Source organism: Pararge aegeria, chromosome 9, assembly GCF_905163445.1.
Source record: "Pararge aegeria chromosome 9, ilParAegt1.1, whole genome shotgun sequence".
Classification (NCBI taxonomy): domain Eukaryota; kingdom Metazoa; phylum Arthropoda; class Insecta; order Lepidoptera; family Nymphalidae; genus Pararge; species Pararge aegeria.
In genome coordinates this window covers 9,047,034-9,069,751 of record NC_053188.1, presented here as the reverse complement: position 1 = coordinate 9,069,751, position 22,718 = coordinate 9,047,034, and the positions used below count along the sequence as shown (strand labels likewise).

At 34.0% G+C, this 22,718-nt stretch overlaps 1 protein-coding gene across 1 annotated transcript in view; it reads left to right on the top strand.

Annotated features, from left to right (window-relative positions):
• LOC120626629 (sushi, von Willebrand factor type A, EGF and pentraxin domain-containing protein 1) overlaps window positions 1-22,718 on the top strand; it is a 104,818-nt gene that overhangs the window by 56,148 nt on the left and 25,952 nt on the right. The window contains exon 3 of the mRNA XM_039894249.1: window positions 257-281. Coding sequence (XP_039750183.1) covers window positions 257-281 — 25 coding nt within the window. The remainder of the gene's footprint in view (window positions 1-256; window positions 282-22,718) is intronic.

Below are 22,718 nucleotides of genomic sequence, written 5' to 3'. Positions count from 1 at the left end.
CATGTGAAGTCTACGGCCTAAACTCTTTTCAAACTGAGAGGAGACTCACGCCCGTAAGTCGGCCGCTAATGGGTTGAGAATGGTAACACAATCGGAAATGATACTGGCTGTAAATTTTTAGAAAAAAAACACTAGGACGATGTATATTGTGCCATTTTCAAGTGTGAAAATTCGAGCAGTGTTCGTTTTAATTTTGTTATTGTCTTAAGTACTTGTTCACGTGTTTAGATACTAATGTATTATTTTTTTTTTACAGAGCAATCTCTTCTCGTGTCCAAATGGTGAGTAAGCTCATAATTTTTTATACTATAAATAATATAATATGTTATAGAACTAAAGTATAACTCAAAACTTTTAGGAACATCTTAATATTCTTTATATTAAGATGTATCTTATAATTTTCATCCAATCTAAGTCATCTATATTAGATATTGTAAAAGATTCAGTTCTACTGTTTCGTCGGTCTAGTGATTAGCGCGTTGTCCTACGAAATATGAGATCCTGGGTCGAGATGCTTGGGTAATGAATTTTTCTAACAAGGAATTATCAGTAACAGCCTCGTTATTGTAAATTGGCTCAAGCATGCGAAGTCACGTTACGTTCACTATGATGTGATAATAAACGTTAAAGCCCGCAAACCGATATTAGGACAGCGCGGTGGGAGAAATCTCTTTTTTCTTCTCTCCTAAATAACCAATAAAAATAATAGCCTTTACCTGCTAATAGGCTTATGATCATCATTTCCTTATACATATTAGTAACCTTCGGTGTTATAAGTTTGACGTGTTTGTAGCATCATAACACCCGAACAGGTGACCCGATTTAGATTTTTTTATTTTGGTTGAAAGATGATTCAGTCGGGAGTGTTCTTAGCTATGTCTGATGAAAATCTGTACAAGATGGCCGCTGCCACAAAATCATATATTTTTCAAGACTCCTACCCATATTGGTTAACCCAAATTGGTTAAGAACGAAAGACTTGATTAGTAGAATACACACTATGAGAAATTAAAAATCCAAGATGGCTGCCACCACAAAATGGCAAATTTTTTTTTTTTACCACAACTCCATCTATATGAATATGAAATGAAAGGATTTATTATTAGAATAATGTACCTACACTTAAATGAAAGTCGGGGGTTTTAAATTTTTTAATTTATATGTTATATTACGCCAAAGACAAGTTCATGTTCCAAATTACCCAAACTAACATTGCCGTCAGATTAGAACTGTCGTTTAGAACGAGCTTACTTAATATTTACGCATGTTACATATCCTAGACAAATTATTGCGTTGCCACTATTTCATTATTATATTCATGAAATATGGCTGCTGTAGGTACTTCATGTTGGTTAATTACGCCGCTTCTTGCATATTCATGTTTATGCGTAATAGGTACCAAAGATTAAGATTTATAAATACCTATTCTTCTTGAAAAATAAATCATTTTAGAATTCCTTTACACAATTGTAGTTATTTGCATCATCATTGTGTTCCCATAACCGACCCACTAGAAGGCACGGGTCTCTACTCAGAACTAGAAGGTCTAAGTCTACGGCCTGCAGTCCACCACGCTGGCCAAATTCGTATTAGAGGACTTTAAGATGCCTTTGAGAAAGTTATAGAGAACTCTCTGGCATGCACGTTTCCTCACGATGTTTTCCTTCAACGTTAAAGCAATTGCTGTGATTTACTTGAAATTCACATACAAAAAGAGGCGCGTGCCGACAGAGAAACTCCGGAAAGCAAAACCGTACCACTAGCTATCACCGCTTCGAATAATCACACTTAAACCTTGCAAGATAAAGCTATTTTTAATACCGTCGCGTACACGCAGTTAATTTTTTTCTTCACTTGACACTTGCCCTTCTTTTTCTCGTACCTCTTCACTTATGCAGTTTGCCCTTCATTTAGTCATAAAAAGCTCTATTCGACTTAGTGCTTCGTTTTAGTGCTAAGGTTACGATTATTATCATGTACTAGTGAAAATAAGGTGATCGATGTCCAGGAGAAACTTTAAGATCATGATATTTGGACCAATAAATCCGGTTGTTGTTAGTTACCTACTTTTTCCGATATTGCTTATCCGGTGGCACATAATTTGTTACCCATTTCGCACTTTGTTTATATTTTTATTGAACAAAGTAATCTTGCGAACTTTCATAAAGCATTGCACAAAAATTCTCTAGTCAAAAGTTCTCCAATCTCAGACTCTAATAGATAACAAATAAATAATATTCGCAATGGGGAAAAGTACTAAGTATACAAAATCAAAATAAATACATATAACATCTTACTAGGTGTGTGACTGCTTAAGGAATGCAAATCAGTGGATTTGAGATCCAAAGCTTTTATCGTCACAGCACTGTACTTGTTATAGTAAGTACTCGTATGTGCAACGTCATTATTTTTCGCTTGAACTTTGCATTACACTTTAAGAGCAACATCTTGGTTAGTTTAACCGGCTTTCGGAAACAAGTTCTCAATTCGGTTGTTTTTTTATTGTAAAAAATTACTGGTAATTTCCTTGCTACTATATAAAAAGGAATACAAAGTATATGATCAATACATAGTAACTTTCTACATTTTACTTGGCACCGACTTAAAAATGTTATAGAATATACTTATTTCTTGCAATTGCATTTTATAACAAAGTCAGATCTTTTTCGTATTTTTTTTTTTATAATCACATGCAACTATTAAAACCCGGGATTTTTTTCCAAGTCATGAGCTACTTGTTTGTTTTTAAACTTTTAAAAAGCCAACGTAAATGTAAATTCATTATAAAACTTATTCAACTTTCCAAAGTCCAAACTACATCAGCATAATGAAACTGCACTGAATCCACCTATTTTCATGGTTTGCATTCAAATGTACTTATTAATTTAGACAGTAGTTTCATAAGCTAAAAGCAGTGCAAGTCCGTCTCATTTTAAACATATCACACGTAAGCTTATCATTTAATTTTAGTTAAACGTAGCATTCAAAAACATTACTCTATGTAATGCTCAAATTATTTCAGATTCTTTTTTAAATAAAAGCTTTTTTTACTTGCACTTGAAGGAAATATGAAATACTGAATTTGTAAAATGAAAACTTATTCTAAATTGTAGTTAAATCACTTATATATAAATTAGGAAACATAAATTTATTACATGGCACGGGTCTCAACCCGCAATGAGAAGGGGTTAAGGACGTATTCCACCTCGCTGAAGAGCGGATTGGTAGACCCTAACCTAACCTAACTGTTTCGATAACCAAATATTAGTTCATGCGTATTCTAGACCGAATACATAACTAAGCACTAATATTTTGTTAACGGCAGACAGACTGCCTGCCGGAGCAAATAAACGGGCGGGTCGTCGCGTCAGTCTACGAGATCTTCATCAGCCGCATAATTAATGTGAGGAAATTGCCTCTCGATGTTACGCTCCAAAGGAAGTTTCACATCAAACAGAATGCGACAACACGTATCGTGAACATTAAATACTGTAACTTGTTGCATGGAAAATATGTATAGTTCTAGCCGCGGTAGTACCTACTGTACTGCTGTATCTGGCATACTTAAATACATTAAATACATTTTCAAAGTCGCCGGGTCAATGCGACCCCTATATCAAAGACAATCAGGATCCAGGTTAGCTACATTTTTGTATAATTGCTCTTGTAGGTATTTTATAAACAACATCAACAAAGGGGCAAGTGAATATTTCCTAATTATAAAAGCAAATGTTGCTGCGTAGAGACGATCTTAAGAATTTACGGTAAATAGTTTTATATATATAAAGAAAACCCTGGTTATAAATCAAGACCAAGATACTTCAAAATAGTTGCATTAAAATCAGTCCATTTCATAATGAAAGTATAAGTGTAAAGGTCTTTCTTATTTTTATTCTTGCCCAATGATGAATGAGCTTTCGCCAATTTAGTTCCTTAAACTAATTATATTCAATAAAATCACGATCCGTAGCTTTGTTGCTGCGTGATAGAAGACCAACAAACAAACATTATTTCGCATTTATAATATAAAAAAGAATATGGATATTTGAATTCACATTGGATTCTATATTGAATATTACGGATAAAACTCGATAAAGATATAAATCATGAAACCCATTTATGACGCGTCCACACGTGCATTTCGGTTCGCACGTATAAACACTTTGTGAGCACTGTGCTTTTGAAGCAGATATTTAATAACGAAATGCCAAAGGCTCAAAATATTATATTCGCTTACGATATAGCTCAGCACCATCGAGCTTTTAGAGTACTTTTCATTCATACATGTAGGAATGCCAACAAAAGCATAGAACAATACCGGTAAGAATTCTTTTGAAGTGCAAATAAGTTCAAACTTTGATTCTTTTAGATGGCGACCGCCCTGGCGGATTGGTAATCGCTGTTCTTATAAATCGTAGATCCCGGGTTCGACTCCCGGGGAGGATAATTTAAACATTTATAATTTCTAACTGGTAGTGGAATAAAAAAAGGAGCCTGAAATCCAAATTTCAAGGGTCCGTAAATAATAAGTTCCATTGGTTATTTAACCCAAATTTATAAAGTGATGACTAATTAGAATACAGTTGTCACCACCCCACCATACAGTTCTTTTCCTGCGGGGACTAAGGGTATACAACATACTACGAGCAGCAGCGTCCTCTGTGCTACTACTACCATACACTGCGATCACCAAGGTACTTTCCTTGTTAGGTACTATAAACTTAATAATTTTACATATTACTTGGCACCGCCTTAAAAATGTTGTAGCAAAAAAAATATTTCTTACTCATTCAGTTGTTTGAAAAATCGGTTTCTATCGGCAATTTTTTTTATTATTACGCTGTTTTAATTTAATTATTGTTACGTTATTGACTTTGAATTTCCCGACGTTCTCGTCGAGATTTGATGTCAATAACCTATGTAATAATGAATCTCATAATTTTTTTGATTTATTCATCTTTCAAATATACATGCAAATGTGCGCTATATTAATGCACTATGTGGCGCACATAAACCGTAGTTGGTTTTACTGTGCACTTTGTTATCTAATAAAAAGTTAAGCACTAAAATAAGGTAAATACAAAAAAATTTAAAGATCAATTAAATCATAAGTAGGTAGGTAGGTAGTAGTTCTTTAATTATATATATTTCAAAAAAAATGAAGGAGAAAAAATCCAAACTAAATATATCCGTATATTACGTGCCTTGCTCTTACTTTTTCATTCCGACGACCAATAATAAATAATTAAGAAATTAAAGAAATATAGTTAACATGAAATAAATATGAGAAAAAATTGAGAAATACATACATTGACCTCTCGGTATATGTTTTTTTATTCTTAAACTATTATTTTCAAATATTAAAATTTTGTACACATTTTTCAAGCCACACATCCTTGTGTATTTAAAAATTTTTAATTATATGTAAGATAATTTTATTTCAAGTAAAGAAAACAATAAGAAAGAATCTGACGCGTTTTATGTCTTGATTAAAATAGAGAGAAAGCGTGATTAAAATAGAGATAATGCAGTATAAATTAATGCTATCTGGATTAACACATCTCTACAGAGATCTCTACAGAGATACAAATCTCTAAACTTACTAACTAACTAAAAATCCTTAAATTCTTAACTTCATACTATCTGAAATTCCAATACTACTATGTACATCCTAGGCTCCTAGCGTAACTTATCGTTCAGATGTAAACCGTTTAAGCTTTGTAACATCACTCTGCAATAATGTTAGGTTAAGAGCAGGGGTTATTTAACTAAATCTAGAGTCCCACTTGAATTCTTAGTTGCTGAGTATGCGATGTGTCCTGAGCTTCCTCAGAGTTTCTGCTAATCATATATTCTCACAGACGTATCTACAGAATACATCATTCATCTAATTAGATAAAGATACCTATACCATAGCAAATAGTAATATTGAGTTTCTATGCGGAACTTTAGCTCAAAATCTAATAGAAAAACGAACAATAAGCATTTCAAACCTATTAGTATCCTAATTTGTTTACTCAAATACCTGATAAAATGTATGTTCTAATTTACAAAAAGTATAGTATTAAATCCGTTTAACTAAAAATATTCATAAATAATCTCAAATACTGTTATAAATAAAATCTATTGGTTCTATCCCGTTTTCATGCTGTTAGTTCTGTCTACGGCCTGTTATAGATTGCTTGCACCAATATGACCGTCTTTGCATGTCGTGTACTGTAAACTTATTACTGTCTCTTTGCCTTTATGTTTTGCTTACAATGTGGGTTTATTTTTCTCAAAAGGAACTACAATTCCACTCAATGAGAATAAATGTTTCTTTTTCTATTTTCAATAAAGCAATTTCTAATGCTTATTATTCTAGCCCTATAGTACATACTACTATTGTAGTAGTAGTAGTAATAGAACTCACTATGCTGACTTATTGTGATTCAGCCCTACACCACAGTCAAGCAGTTACTTGCGAGCAACAGTTCACGCTGCTAACTAAGCAGATAATCTAATACCGTTGGAGTCTACTTCAGCACGGCAATTCTGTTACGAGCCGAGCGGAGGTATGTTGAGAGTTGTTCAGTGTAAATGCAAATTGGAAATGTGAAAGACGTAATACAGAGAAGTTAAGTTTTGGAAATTTATAAAGTGCAAACAGGAATCGGCGATAAAATAAGATAAGCATAAACTAGCGTCTCGAACTTCGTAAACAGATGCTAGGTTACCTGTTTTAGGAAGTAAGAGAGTGAATTCCACTTTTCCAAACTGAACCTTCTCACAAAATTTTCCGTTGACAGTTACTGGTTTAATAAATAGTTTCGTTAACTTAAAACTAAAGCTAAGGCCTAACTACCCTAAAATATACGAGAAGCATCGTCATGAAACATTTTCAAATCTCGGGGATTTTAAAATCTTTTCGAACCTTCAAAATACTTCATTAAATTGTTGTGGGTTAGGTAAGCATAATATGTGTCTTGTGTATCATATTCTTTATTTATTTTATGTATTTGATCTTTACTTCGTACTTGATTTATTTTTACATTCTCAAAATCTTACATCTCTTCATTTTTGTATTTTCAGCATCTTTGCCTTTTAAGTTTTCTCTCTCTATGCACAATTATTAAAACCCTGTCCACATTTCTAAAGGTTAGACTGGTGGAAAATGCCCCGAGGCATTAACTTTTTTATTATTTTTAACTTTGCCATCAAGTATTAAAACAAACAAACTAAACGATGCCATAACCAGCTTGCCGCGTATTGTTTATTTATCATATTCAGCCTAATTATCAAGCTGCTACACAAATAATAAAATAAATACGTAGGTAATTTTTCTTAAGTTATGTAAATTTAATAACTAACCTAGCATAACTTACGAAGAATTATGATGGTCCAAAAAGTTTTTATGTACACGACATTTAAAAACGTTTAACGACGGCGATCGTCGTATGTTTTGGGGATCTTAAATGTCCCAGTTTAAATTGAAAAAGTTGCTCGTCAATAGAGCTCTTAGCTATTTATCATCCTACAACATCAATAACCGCAATAGCGCTATCCCAAAGAAGATATCCTAGATACTGACGACAGCGAAGGTTTAATATATTACGTGTGTAACACATACGTTTTAATATATTTTTAAGAAGAACTTCACGAAGATTAAAATAACTGAGATTTTAAGATACTTTAGAAAGAAATTCTAAATATAATGAAGCCATAAATAATGAATAGTACATTAAATGAACATTGAAGATTAATATACGAGTATTGCTCAAATAATGTAACAAAGTAAAACTTTTATGAAATATTTCTGTTAAATATCTCTACACTCGATGTAACTCAAAAGTTATTTAAATATATAATTGAATAGGCATTCATTAAATTATATGAAAATATTAAGCAAATCCCACTGTCACAAGGCACAAGCTACGTTAAAAAGTAGACATTGACAATGTACACGTTGTCTTTACTTTTATTAATAGGAAATAAAATTTTGATTCTCCATTTAATAGGTGAACTTTTAATAACAGTTATATTTTCTTAAATGTGGAAACTTTTAATTATTGTTATAGGCTCCCGAAGTTTATTATTCAAATTCAAATTCAAATTCAAAATTCATTTATTTCAAGTAGGCCTAATATAAGCACTTTTGAAACGTCAAGTCTGTCTGTTTGTAGTGATTCTACCACCGGTTCGGAAGGCAGATTCTACCGAGAAGAAGCCGGCAAGAAACTCAGCAGTTGCTCTTTTCCAACATCAACAATTTACATTTTGTATTTTAACATTCATTTTTCTATCTTGTGAGAGCTGAAAGCGGAGCCGGATGCTTCCAAGCAACCTTGTCATTAAAAAATTCATCAATTGTATAGTAACCTCGCTCTAATAAATATTGCTCACTTTTACATACACACACATGATATTTTTGATGATAGCAAGTTCTGTGTGAGACTTAGTATTATATAAGTACCTACTATAACAGCGTATATTTAATTACAATTGTAAATTTTATGTTTAATTTTTTAAAATAAACCCCAAAATCATATCTTAAAGCGTTTAATCGTTTCAGTATCTCTAATTAGGTACAGCATAACACGTTATAAACTCAAACATCTATCTATAACTTAAAAAACATCACAGCAATCTTTCCTTTGACACTTCTGTCGGTACTCTTCTATCCCTCCTTTTTTCCCGCCATTTTATATGACCTCACTCTCTGATCTGGGTTCCTGTCATTTTGAATTCCTACTACAACTAATTATGCATAATATTGACCAGTCTGCACGAAGATACCTTTTTTATTTAACCAAACATACACACCAAGGCAGATTTACTAACATGATTGTGTGTTTATAACTTTTATAACATTTTTTCTAATTGGAATGCACTTGTAATGTTTGTTCCCGATGAACTTTGAAGTAGATGTTCTTGTTTGACGGTTACATTTATCAGGGTGCTAAACTACATATAAAATCTTAGCCAACCACAAACAACTACAATATAAAAATCTTAGCCAACCACAAACAACTACAATATAAAAATCTTAGCTGTCAATTTTCGTAAATTAATTTCATAGTGTCCTAGAAACAGCGAAACAATTGGTACGATCTCATTTGCCTCTGTATATTTCCAAGTAGGTACCAATTTGTAATTTTAAGGTCCCCATTTTCATTGTAAAAAAAGAAATTAACTAACGAACTAAGTAAGTCATTCATTCATTTGAATATAAAACGGGTATTTATAATGTCGTTTATAGGCTCCCGAACAATGACCTTCTAAGTACTCCCAAAGAACAATTACCTTCAGGGAGACATTACTAAAATGTACAATAAAAGGAGCCGCTGTTGTTATTGTGGAGCGAATAGATATTTACCACTTAATTTCGTAATTTGGAACTCTAATCACGAACCTGGTAGACTCGAATATTGCCAATTCAACCGTACAAAGTCCCGCCACATTGGTATTCCCAGAACAGAATGTTCATTAGAGTTTTTGCCGCAAAATGATCGTTGGATTTTTGCATTGTGATACTGTTTAATTTACATATTATTTCATCCTTATTTACGAGGATTTTTGATTCAATAATAAATCATATAGCCACGGTAAGTACTTCAAATATGAGATGAAGATATGACAGTAAAAGTTAAAACGCAGTGTTCTAAATTATTCCAGTCTTTAAAATACCTACCACGGAATAATATACTTTAAAGTTTAAACTAAAACAAGGTAAGGGTAACTTTAAACCTAATTTTTATGAAAAAGCTGCCTTTACACGCCGTATATCTTGAAAATGTCTGAAAGTAATCCCCATCTCTTGCAAACGACATAAAGTGCGACTCCACTGCTACGGACATACGCTCGACTTGTCATGAAAGTCCAATTGATTCTGTACGAGGAACTTTTGTTTAGCGCCTGGTAGTTTACAAACTAGGTTCACGACGTTGTCTTTGTGTGGATAATAAAGTTTACTACACAACAATGTACGTCGTATGTGTTGAAGCTCTACAAAATACAAGTAGCCTTTGGTAGTGATATCTTTAGGAATTTTTGGGTGTTCTTATTTACTATTTGAATCGACATAATCATTTATGAAGACTTTCACACATCGCCACCTATCCACAAAATAAGCGTAGCTTTTGTTATTGGTAATAAGATAAACAACGTACATTAATAAATATTATTCATAAACACTTACACACACACAATTATATACAGATAAATACCCAGCCACTGAAAAACCTTATGTTCATCACACAAACATTTTCCAGTTGTGGGAATAGAAGCCATAACGCTGATCAGAAATAAGGGTCACTGCCCACAAAAAAATTTTTTAAACTTTGAACTTATTTGTATTCAGTCTAAAGAAGTCATCGGATAGTTTATAAAAATATGAGGTAACTACATGTAGAACTTGAAATTTCACGGATGCTCGATTTTTCAGGGCAGAAGGTCACATTACAATTGATTTTCTAGTACTAACTTTTGTTCAGTTCATGAACTACCGTCATGTTATTGCCTTAGTCTTCGTTATTGTCTAAGTTTCCGGCAATACATAGTGATACTGTCTAACCCATTAAGAACAACGAAATAAAACAACGAATTGAAATCGGTCCAGCCGTTTCGGAGCCTATACGGAACATACCCACACACTTTCTCTTTTATATATTATAGATAGATATTACTGCTTAGATACTATCGATCAACAAATGGTAGTACAAGAGAAAATATTTTTGCGAATCTTTATAGAATTGTTGATTGGAAACTGATTTCTCTTGCGTGTGGGTAAAATGTAGAACAAACTTTTAAGTGCAGTATATCTAGAACTGTTTCTTAGCCTAACTTCTGACGACCTCGCTGGTGCAGCGGAGCGCTATGGATTTAAGTTGGAATTCCCAGGTTTACGTATATATCCTCAATAGTGTTCTCAGAGCATAGCTAATTTCATGGTAACACCTTGCTACGTAGGGTTACATTATTGCAATTTTCAAAAAAGGAACAACAAGTTTAATATGAAATAAATAGTTATTTCTCGATAGTTTAGCTTTGGCGAAGAAATGGTTAAAATCAGTCTAGTACTTTTAGAGCCTATTGGGTACGAACATAAAAATCTTTCATTTATAATATTATAGAATAGACTACGCAAGCGAATTAATCAGGCAAGCGATAGTTATACCTATTTATTCTTTATATTTAAAAAAAACATTTCCATTCATCATTTGCGGGACTTCATGAAAGCTGGGAATTGCAAACCTCTCGGCTATGACAAAGCGACCGTAGTTAACACTTTTCACAACGGCTTCGTATTTGCAGCGCAGAGTTGAACGCTTGTATTCGGTTTTTAACGAGAAAACTTTTACTATTTGTACATTTCAATAAATCTAATAAATTCTGATGTAATTGCATAAGTTTCTCGAATAACAAATAGGTGGGAATTGCCTGCTTTGCACTTTTAAACCTTTAGGCTTGCATAAACCCTAAGAAAGATAGTAGAAATAAGTTACCCTTATCGTATATTTGATGAATACGAAAGTATGCATCAAAATCTAAAAAAAAATCATAAGCGATGGACATCTTTAAAATTGAAAAATCAATTAATTAATTGTTAATTTTATGTTAATTTGTAATTTTTATTATATTATATAACTTTTATATACCTCTTATATAAATTACAATTAAATATTGTTCTTGATAAAATAAAAAAAATGATTAAGATACTGTTTAAAGGTTTGTGTACATAATAGAGCAGCATAAGGAACCTACTGTGGTGACAACGTTGAAATTTACATCGGTAGGTTTGTTAGCATGTTTATTACTTAGCACAAGAGGTTTTGGGTTAAAATAAATCTGAGATATCGGTTTCTGAGTCAAGAAATCCTCGTTATTATGGTTATTTACTTAGGGATAACATTTATTTTAAGTGGATTTTTTTTGGGATAATAATCTTATAATATATAATATATATTACTTTTAAAGTTCAATCTAGAGCTTTCCCACGACTCTTATCATCTAAAACTAATTAAACTCATCAGAAACAGGTGAGAACATTACTTTTGTTCCAGTTTCTTATCCCGCTGTTGGCATGCAAGGGATCATTATAACGGAGAACGGGCGGCAGGGTCCTCTGTGATTCTACTGCCATTAGGCGTATTAATTATGGGCAAACGTTACAGTTGGGAAAGGCCTTTAGTCCAGCGGACTGTTTACTATATAATATACTGATAATATTTATATATATAAAACCGTTATAAAGTTCGCTAACCTGGAGCAGAGTTTGATGATCAAAGCCCAAAATCACTCTCGACTGTAAAAAAGAGGTTTTGTGCCCAGCCACACTAAAATCCTCAGAGGATTCAAACTGCAAACCCCAAGATCTTGTAATTTACGGCGGGTTTTCTGCTTGCTAACTTATTTTCAAATTTCTATTAAAAATTTAATTAATTTTCTTCAGAGTTTTCTTTTCAGGAAACCACTTATAAAAGCGCGCTGAAGCGCCCGGTTGGTGGCATTGTATTTATTAATTTACTTGACACTCATAACGAGACTGGGTGAGAAACTAGACATTTATGACAAGGAAAAAAGAAGTTATGCTTCCGTTATGGCGGCGATGAGCTAATGATATATTTTATGAATTAATCATATAATAAGAATTTGTTTAAATTATGTGTGAACATCATCATATCAACCCATTACTGGCCCACGACAAGGCATGAGTCTCCTTCCACAATGAAAAAGGTTTAAGGCCTTAGTCTGCCACGCTAGTGAGGCATGGTGGACTTTAGAGCATGCCGGTTTCCTCACCATGTTTTCCTACACCGTTCAAGCAAGTGATATTGAGATTGCTTAAAACGCAAATAACTTACATAAGTTAGAGGTGCGTGCTGGAATCCGAACTCAGCCGCCCGAAAGTGAAGTCGGACTCTTACCCACTGCTATCACCGCTTTGTATGTATGCTTTGTATAATTCGCTTTAAATATTATGTTATTATGGATGATCTTTGGTGGAGTCCTACAATGAGTCTGTGCGAAGTGGAACTTCTACAAAAGAGTTCAGAATGACATGTGGATGCACTTACCCCTTTAAACTAAAAGGAGGCGGTCTTTCCACCAACAAAAACCTTCCCAAAGACGGTTGGCGTGAGGCAGGCGGTCGGTCGTGAAGTATGTGAAACCAAAACAACATAATATGTCTTCAAGTTCGAAGAAGACATGTTGTTCCGACCTACAAAACGTGAGATAAGGGCAAGAAGAAGAAGGCAAGAATAATTTACATATTATCTCACTATATATTATGAATACTTTTTTTTTTAATTTATAATGGAATGACCAAGCAGATGGCCCTCCTGATGATCAATGCAAAACCATCGCCTTTAAACATTGCAAGACTTCGCGGGGCATGTAAAGAACATGTCCGCCGTCCACGGCGTAGGTGGTAAGCCTCACGTGCCTGTAATACCACCAGTACCCAAGCCAATCAGACCGGAACACATCAATGTTGTTTCGCGGCAGAAATAAGCATTACGGTAAGATTTCCCAAGACGAGGTCTGTCACAAAAAGCTCTTATACTGCAAATCATTATTCCCTTCTCATGCCCCACTCGGAACAAGCCACCCTTTTTCTGAAGAGAGGGACCTTCGATTTTCCATGATGCTCATGTTGGCAGGCCGTACAATCACATGAAAGTGATAATAATCCTAATTCTGACGTAGGTATTATGTCGATGTTTTTAGTCATTCATGTTAGAAAATAGACCAACGTAGGCGTCCTGGAGAGATTTTTATGTTCGTACCCAATAGGCTCCAAAAGTACTAGACTGATTTTAACCATTTCTTCTCCAAAGCTAAACTATCGAGAAATAACTATTTATTTCATATTAAACTTGTTGTTCCTTAAGTAAATTGCAATAATGTAACCCTACGTAGCAAGGTGTTACCATGAAATTAGCTATGCTCTGAGAACACTATTGAGGATATATACGTAAACCTGGGAATTCCAACTTAAATCCATAGCGCTCCGCTGCACCAGCGAGGTCGTCAGAAGTTAGGCTAAGAAACAGTTCTAGATATACTGCACTTAAAAGTTTGTTCTACATTTTACCGATTTCAATGAAACTTTCAGGGAATCTCCGGATTGACCTGGAGAGTAATCCTGTAAAGTTTGGTGACGATCGAAGCACTCCTATTTTTGAAATGTCAAACTTCAAAACAGCTTTTATTTACTATGATAATATTCTATTGTTGGGTGTACATGGGTGTAGATAATGATCTTCTCCCGCTCGAGGAGAGAATAGAAGAGAATGAATACGGAGAGAAATAAATGATTTAATATATTATGAGACTTCAATTTAAAATTTAATGTTTTAAGTTTATTGTTTAAATAAAATAAAGCAAAATCTAGCCCGGCGAAGCGGGCTGGGTACGCTAGTTGAATATAAATTCGACTCATTTGATTCAATAATAAGCTAGGAAGTAAAATGATGAACTTAGTGCTAACTAAAAATCCGCTATTGTGATTACTAAGAGCCCGAAAACTCCTTAGCTTTCACCGAGTACAAGCAAGTAAGGAGTGCCGGGTAATTCGATTACTGCTATATAACGGACAATAGACCCTTATTAGTTTTGACATTGAAAACGTACCACATTCAAATGCCTTTGTGCGTGTATAATAATAGTATTAACGGTTATTCGGTCGTCAAACATGAAAGCACTGGTTAATAAGGTGCAAAAACAACTTACTCAAAAGACTAATTTAGGGTGTAATATAATTATACAAGTTGCATTTTTTACATAGAAAGCTTGAGAATTAATTGTTCAAATTAAACACATAGTTCGTTGCACGCTTATTTTTAAAGCAAAGCGCGTTTAAAGCTCTCGCGTCTTTTGTTCTCACTAGGAAGCAAAAAAAAGTATGTAATTATTCATTAACGCTTAGGCTATGCCTTAATTTACTTAACTTTTAGCAAGTATTCTTTATTCAAATCTGATGATTATATTTTACTTCTAGAGTATCAACATTAGCCTATAGCAGTCCACTGCTGGACTAAAAGCCACTAGCAACAAGAGGTTTTGCCCTTAATCATTATGCTGGCAGGCGGGTTGGTGATCGCAGTAGTTGGTAGTAGTAGCACAGAGGAAGATGCCCGTTCTCCGCTGTATTCCCTTAGTCGCCTCGTACGACACCCGTGGGAAGAGTAAGGGAAGTACGGGTGGTGGCAAATGTATTCTGATCTGCCGTCACGCGGCATCTGTAGGGTATATCAATGTTTTTGCATACATATATCTCAAATTGACCTCACAAATTGAGAACTTTGAATTTGCTCTGTGATTTGTCACAATAGTGTATTCATTAGTTTCTATTAAAATATAAAAGCACTTATAAAGTAGAATGTATTACAGTCAAACCTGGATAAGCGAGAGTTCAAGGGAGCACAATCTCATTCTCGCTTATAGAGGTTTCTCACTAACCCGAGTTTCTCGCTAATGCATGTACATGGGTAGCGTTTCTCTCTTATAGAGGTACGCAGCAATAACGAGACATATTCATGCACTATAGTATTTTATTTTATTTAGAACTTATTTACATTTAAAAAAATCCGTGAATTTCGTTTGGGTTTCTGTTTTTGTATTTTGAATGTTTTTCTCTAACTCATAAATTTTGTCGAAAATTGCTTGCTCGACTGTCGCTTATAGAGGTATAGATAAGTAGCAGTCTCACTTACGGAGGTCCGTGAGGGAATAACGACTCTCTCTTACAAAGGTTTCTGTTTCTCGCTAATAGAGGTTTTGGGAGCTTAAAATCACGGGTCCTGGCTATTACTCTCACTTATAGAGTTTTCTCACTTATCCAGTTCTCACTTACCCAGGTTTGATCAAACAATGCTGTATTTAAAACATAGAAATATACGATGATATATATACAAACATATGGTTAAGGTCCGAATCTATCTACACGTAATCACATAGATCATACTTTAATCTCCAACCAATTTCAAAACCTAGATTATATTTCTACACTCGGCTTTACATGGTTCCGTTAGTCTGGCCTAGAACTTAATCGCACCACAACGATGATTCTGCTACTACCTAGATATCGTTTGACTGGCAAAGCTATCATATATCTAAATTACATCTCCGTGAATGGCAGTTGATTGTCAAGTTACCTTGGTCATTATCGTTGTAAAATGTCAACTATGTAAACAATAATTTTCAATAGGAAATTTGACCCAAAGTATAACAGATGGTACTCTCGCATCGTACAGTATGAAGTTTAGTGTGTTTTGCTTTTAATAACCAACAGAGGGCGCAGTCTTTTCGGTAAGGATAAAATATAAATATGCGCTTAATCAAACGCAAAGTAACTTGTGTCAAAATTGATTTGAGCAAATGAAAAACTTTTAAAACTTTAAGATCTTGAACAATCGTACATTTCCACCTTTATTTGCATAGGTGCATAGAAGATATATTTACACAACCTTCAGCTTGTCTGTAGCTGTCTTTTTACCGCTTGTCTGGAAATTACCTGAAAGAGATCGCAATGTGCATTCGCAAAACTATGCAGCGATAAAGATGCCGAATTTTATACGCCTCATTGTACTTAGGTACTTCTTTGTTTTCTATTCTTTATTGTGGTTTACAACAAAAGTGCATTCTTCTTTGTCGGAAGGTCATGTCCGGATTCAAGTACATTTGTTGCGTTGTTTATAACCCTTTGTAATTGCTATCACTCATTCATACGTAAAATAATGTGGAAGGTATTTAGCTACAGTTATATTTATGTTATTTTTAAATTCAACGATTTTAGGTTGCACACCCGGATACGTGCAATACACATATTGTACAAATACCGAAAGCCTATTCATCTCACGATCGTCTTGAATAGGTCTATTAGATCATTCACAACTTGGCACACGATATTCGGAGCATCACGATCTGGGTCAGTTGCTTAGTAAGACAGCTTATGCATGAGAGTAACAATAATTATAGCATCATTTATCTTGAAAATACCGAGCGTTTACAAATGATAGTTTACCTATATTTAACTGAGAATGTTCAGCGAGTATATTCTTTGTTACCAAAAACACGATTGCTCTGGATTATTCTATATGTAATGCTTATTGTATTCGAACGAATATTAAAGAAATAGGTAATACTTACGATAGCCTCACAATATATTTATAACAATATAGTATTTGTAAGACAACATATTAGTCTATATAAACAAAAAGTGGATATAAACCGTCGACTTACAAGAAATGGTCTCAAATTAGTGACATTTGCATATCGTCTGCGAAAGGTACAGAAGTCATTTGTGGGATTGAGTATACGCGTTTAAAGAATATGTTAAAACAAATTAATTGCACAAAGGTACTATACAATTGATAAATTTCTTAATGACAAGGTTGCTTGGAAGCATCCAGCTCCGCTTTCATCTCTCACAAGATAGAAAAATGAATGTTAAAATGTAAAATGTAAATTGTTGATGTTAGAAAAGAGCAACTGCTGAGTTTCTTGCTGGATTATTCTCGGTAGAATCTGCCTTCCGAACCGGTGATAGAGCCACTACACACAGACAGACTTGACGTTTCAAAAGTGCTTATATTAGGTCTATTTTAAATAAATGAATTTTGAATTTGAATTTGAATAAGTATTGTAAATGCTAACAATTAGGTTTAGGACTATTAGATAAGACGAACTTTTAATGCATTAGACATCATATAAATTTCGAGGCGCGCATGTTAACCCTAATGATCAAATTAGTTAGGTACCTTTGAGGTCTCGTTATACATCTCAAAATGTCCAATGTTGAAGCTGTGATAGCCCAGTGGGTAGGAGCTTAACTTAACTTTCGTGGGTGCCCATCACGCACCTCCAACTTTCCTGGGTTATGTGCGCGTAAGAGAGTTCTACATAATGTTCTGATCGGAGTTCGGTGTTCACCAAACCGCACAAAGCCAGCGTGTTGGACTACGACTTTAACCCCTTCTCATTGTGGGAGGAGATCCGTGCCCTGTGGTGGGCCGGTAATGGGTTGATATTAAAATGCCGGTATGTGCCTCTCCATAACTAAAAGTTAATAGTTAACTGACCGCCTTAATTCCGGTCCACTCCCGTATACTTATTTCATAGGCAGCCATTTTTTTTACCTTCCAAACTCTCTTTTTCCTGCAAATTTCCCCATCCCGAGGGTTTGTCTAAAACCATACTCACTAATATTATAATGAAGTAACCTATTCGTTTCTATAACTCTAAAACTGTCTAATCACAAGAGCGTAAATAATTACTATGAAGTCTCACGTCTGACAAGAAAAGCAATTGTGAGAGGCGTTATCACACCAATATCTTTCTATTTTGCATTTGGATGAACTGTAATGTTTTTCCTGTAAATTATGAATAGGTACGGCTTTTTATAGCTACTAGTATTTCCTGAGCACCTATATCACCAAATAAAACATTATATAAACAGCAAAATTATTTAAATTTTCTAAGTTAAAGCATTAACATACGAGCATCTAAAAGGAATTTCAACAGCATAAACTTATACCACTACGACATGAGAATTTCCATCTGTTAAACGCGGGATGAAAGCAGCTAAGGAGAGCTTTACATATTTACTGAAAAGTGAGCTTAAGGGGCTTCGCACACTGGTAGACAGCGGATGGACTAAGGCAGTGGAATAAGACTAAGATTTTTTTGAAACTTGCTTCTAATTCACGTCTCGCGACAGATCGATTGCGAAACTTGTGATTGTTGTGAGAGATTTTTCTCCTCAATGTACGTTTGTGGTGGAGAGATCGCTATGAAATGAGACCGTTATGTGACACTGGACAACGTACTTATCAGTTTCAGTTTACCATTAGATCTTTGACGGTCAACGGTTGTTGGTCCAGCAGCTATATGACGATATCAATGTTTTCTAAACTGCTGACAGGTTTCCACTATTGACTGAAATTTGACCGAGACTTCCATCAACAACTCACAAAGATTGCAATCTTTGTGAGTTGTTGATGGAAGTCTCGGTCAAATCTTCGTGAATCTTTGTGACTTCCATCAAAGAAAGAGGAGAAAAATCTCTTACAATACCTGTCGCGTGAAACCTACTGTATCACTCCTCTACAACGGAAACATCAAATTCGATAGATCCATATCGCGTTACTAATTTTGTATGTACCACATGATTACAGTTAATACTAACCGTGCGAGTCTTCTTTTGCTTATTTATTAAGAAGACTAGAAAAGTACTTAAAAAAGGCATTTGTTATTGTTTAAAATAGTTTTGGTTCATTATTAGTACTTATTAAACAAAGTTGCTCACGTTTTATAGAACACATGAGAGCTTTCTGCTTAATGCGGTATGCAACGTAATCAGTGATACTGAAAGAGGAAATCTATCTTAAATCACCTTCAAACTCCATGAGCGTTCTCTGTGATCTTACTTCTATTACTTATAGCATTTTTTTAATGATATACCTACCTAACCCTCGCTATAAAAGGCTCTGTTTTAACTAATTGACAGTCAACGTACATCCCAAAAAGCTGAACGACGAAATATAATCTTTTCAAGATAATATTCTTTAAGATTATTTTAATGACTACCCCCAGTGTAACAGGGAATGATAGTTTCAAGACATTTTTAATCAGTATATTGGCGTTCGGTCGGGAATAAACAAGTACCTAAAGTTTAAAAAATTCCAGACTAAAAGTTCGTAGAAAAGTTTTTATTTTTCAAGTTTAGTTTTTTAGTTTAGTAACCTTTACTCATTCATAGCTTTGCCTGTAGCTTGCTTATGAAGTGGTAGCCATCGTGGAAAAATATACCTACTTTGTCATGGGATATCAAATGTTGCTGGCATCCAGCTAGTAAATACCACTCTATGCTAGTAATTCCTGAAAAGACAGCGTTATCAATATTAAAATAGGACTGCTTTAAGTGCTGGTAGTACAACTCCTGAATATTAAAAGCATAACTTTATTGGCACATTTTGAATGTTTATCATCTGCTGGTGTGCGCCGTAGCCAGCCCTACGTCTTACGTTATTACTTGCGGTACAAGTTATACAAGAATATAGTATTCAGAATTACTAACAATGCATCTGTTAGCAAAGGATTTGGAGAAAATTGCTCCCGTAAAAGCGGGTTTACAGTTAGGTATAAGATATGCTTGGTTTTCGCTGGTTTAATTAGAACTATTAGATTTTTGCAACCAGACAAGGTTTTTAAAACAATATTACATGGTAGGTACAGTTTCACTTTACAACAACAGAAGGTATTCTGATATGCATAAGAGTAAACGAAGATTTGTTTCAAGGTACCTGAATAGGAAGACTTTTTATAGACTGCCATTTTATTACCACAAATTAAAGTACACCCACACTTGTTAGATAAGAACACTGGAATATCAATATGAGATTGGGTACTCTTATGAGCAGGCGTTACAGCCTTGAAGTCTCATTCATAAGTGAAAGGCACTACATCGGTATCATACATTTGAATGACTCACGTTTGACCCGTGAATAGGTACGTACAATGTACATCCTATTTGAATAATAAATAAAGCGTCTTTAGACTATAAATGACACTTGTCTATCGCCAACGGTAAGCGATGACACTTTGCTATGGCATAGTCAGAATTCTAAATATAAAATCTCGGTCCCATGGAAAAAAGTTAAAGTACATCTCACTTTGTTTAAGAAACCTTATGTAAAAATACTTATATGCATTGGCATAATTAACAAATTTTTGGAACACAGAGGAATTTAACCTGCATCTTGATTTAAATAATGAAATTATATACCTATTTGATATTTCATACAAGTTAAGATGGAAACACTCTAAAAAAATATTATGTTGAGTAAATAAATGTAAATTAATCTGTCAACTATTTTTCTAGTTTCGCGACAAGTCATTTATGGAAGTTGAATTATTATATTTAACTTAACTACAATAATAACTGGAGTTTACAAAAAGTTTTAAAAAGAGTTAAATGATGTTGTTTTGCTAATTAGTACTTTGACTCCGTTACGACGCCGATACGATATCGCGTGGAAACCGATTACGTGTATGATTACGAGTTTAATAATACCGTCCTACCCCTAACAAGAACTCGATACCATCTCAAACTGGATCCATTACGTAACACCCGATGAGATCACAGACAAGGGCTAACTTTATTCTTTCTTTATTTGAATAGTAGTGGAATAAAGTGAAGTTAGCTGTTACGACTATTATAGTCTCCAATATAGAGATATACGCAGGGTATATTGGAATATACTATTAGATAGTCTGTTTAAAGGATAGGCATTTCACGTATGAATCGAACTGTTGCCGCAATAGCTATTTTATTACTATTCCCTCAGTATCCATAGTTATGAAGCAAGTCATCCGCAACCGTTATGGGAATTAAATTGAAATGTAAAATGTTACTTAGTACTGTATACGTACCCACATAATTTTATAGGTATATATAACTAAATAGCTAATAAGATTTATATAGATCGTAGCGAACGGTTGGGCATCACGAATGATATCAGGTATACAAGAAATATAAAAAGACAAACGTGTGAAACTACTTCAGATTTATTATAAACAACGCAGGTTTGTTGAAACCTATTTTTATTTTAAACTAATATTTTCGTATTGCTTTCATTCGCTTACAACATTATGTAGGGAAACATTGTGCAGATTGCAGACCCAAAACTAATGTAACTATAAAATAAACTACAGTTTAAGTGTTATCTATTCCGTGGTTTTATGCCTTAGGTATAAGTTACTACGAATAATGAAAAAAACGCTCAAAGAAATATATATCTTTGATATAATTCATTAAAAATTTCAATGAAATGAATTTTCTCTTATATTTATTATGTTATGTAAAATAACATAAGAGTTAACATGGTCGAGGTATGTGATTGTGTGTTTGTATATGTGTGTGTGTTTGTGTGTGTGGATATGTTACCAATCAAGTCTCGTCAAGTCTCAAGTCCAGGAACAGCTGGTTGTCATTCAAACGCCACTTTTGTGACATTTTTTCCTTCCTTCGTATTACATACCTAACGCACCGCGATCGCTTTGTATTTTTCCATTCCTGACATTCCTGACAGTAACAGCCCAGAATATTCGAGGAATTAGATTAAAAAGAACGAAATATTGATTATTTAGTAAAATTGATTTCTTAACGCTGGGTAAAAAATAATTAGCGCCCACTCTACAAGTTAGACTTTTGTAATTGTGAATTGTTTACTGCAATGCACTGTAAATGTCGTGGACCGACAAACACAAACGAGTTTCACATTGATTATAATTTTAAATCACCGTTGTGTTAATATTGAAACGGTATTAATCATTTTTTTCGTTAAATAGGTGCTCTGTCTGGGTAACTGACCTAAATAAATATCGGGCGAAATATTAAAAGAGCCCACTCAGATTTTTTTTCCATCTAGATCCAAAAAAAATCTTTGTGTCATTATAAAAGTAGATGTATGTTTCTTTTTAATCGTAATATTTTGTTCTATACTGTTTTCTCACTTTTCAAGATTAAGGACATCTAAACATACGTTTAATGCACCGTGCATGGAAATCTAAATCTGAATCTGTCAACTTTAAAATTATTTTATATCTAGTAACACTAGTATCGTGACCACAAACAAGTTCCGAGTTAGAAACCAGATCAAACAACCAAACTTGCTCGACTACATTCACATAGAACATTAAACTATGAACAATAGTACTTTGCCAAGTTAAAA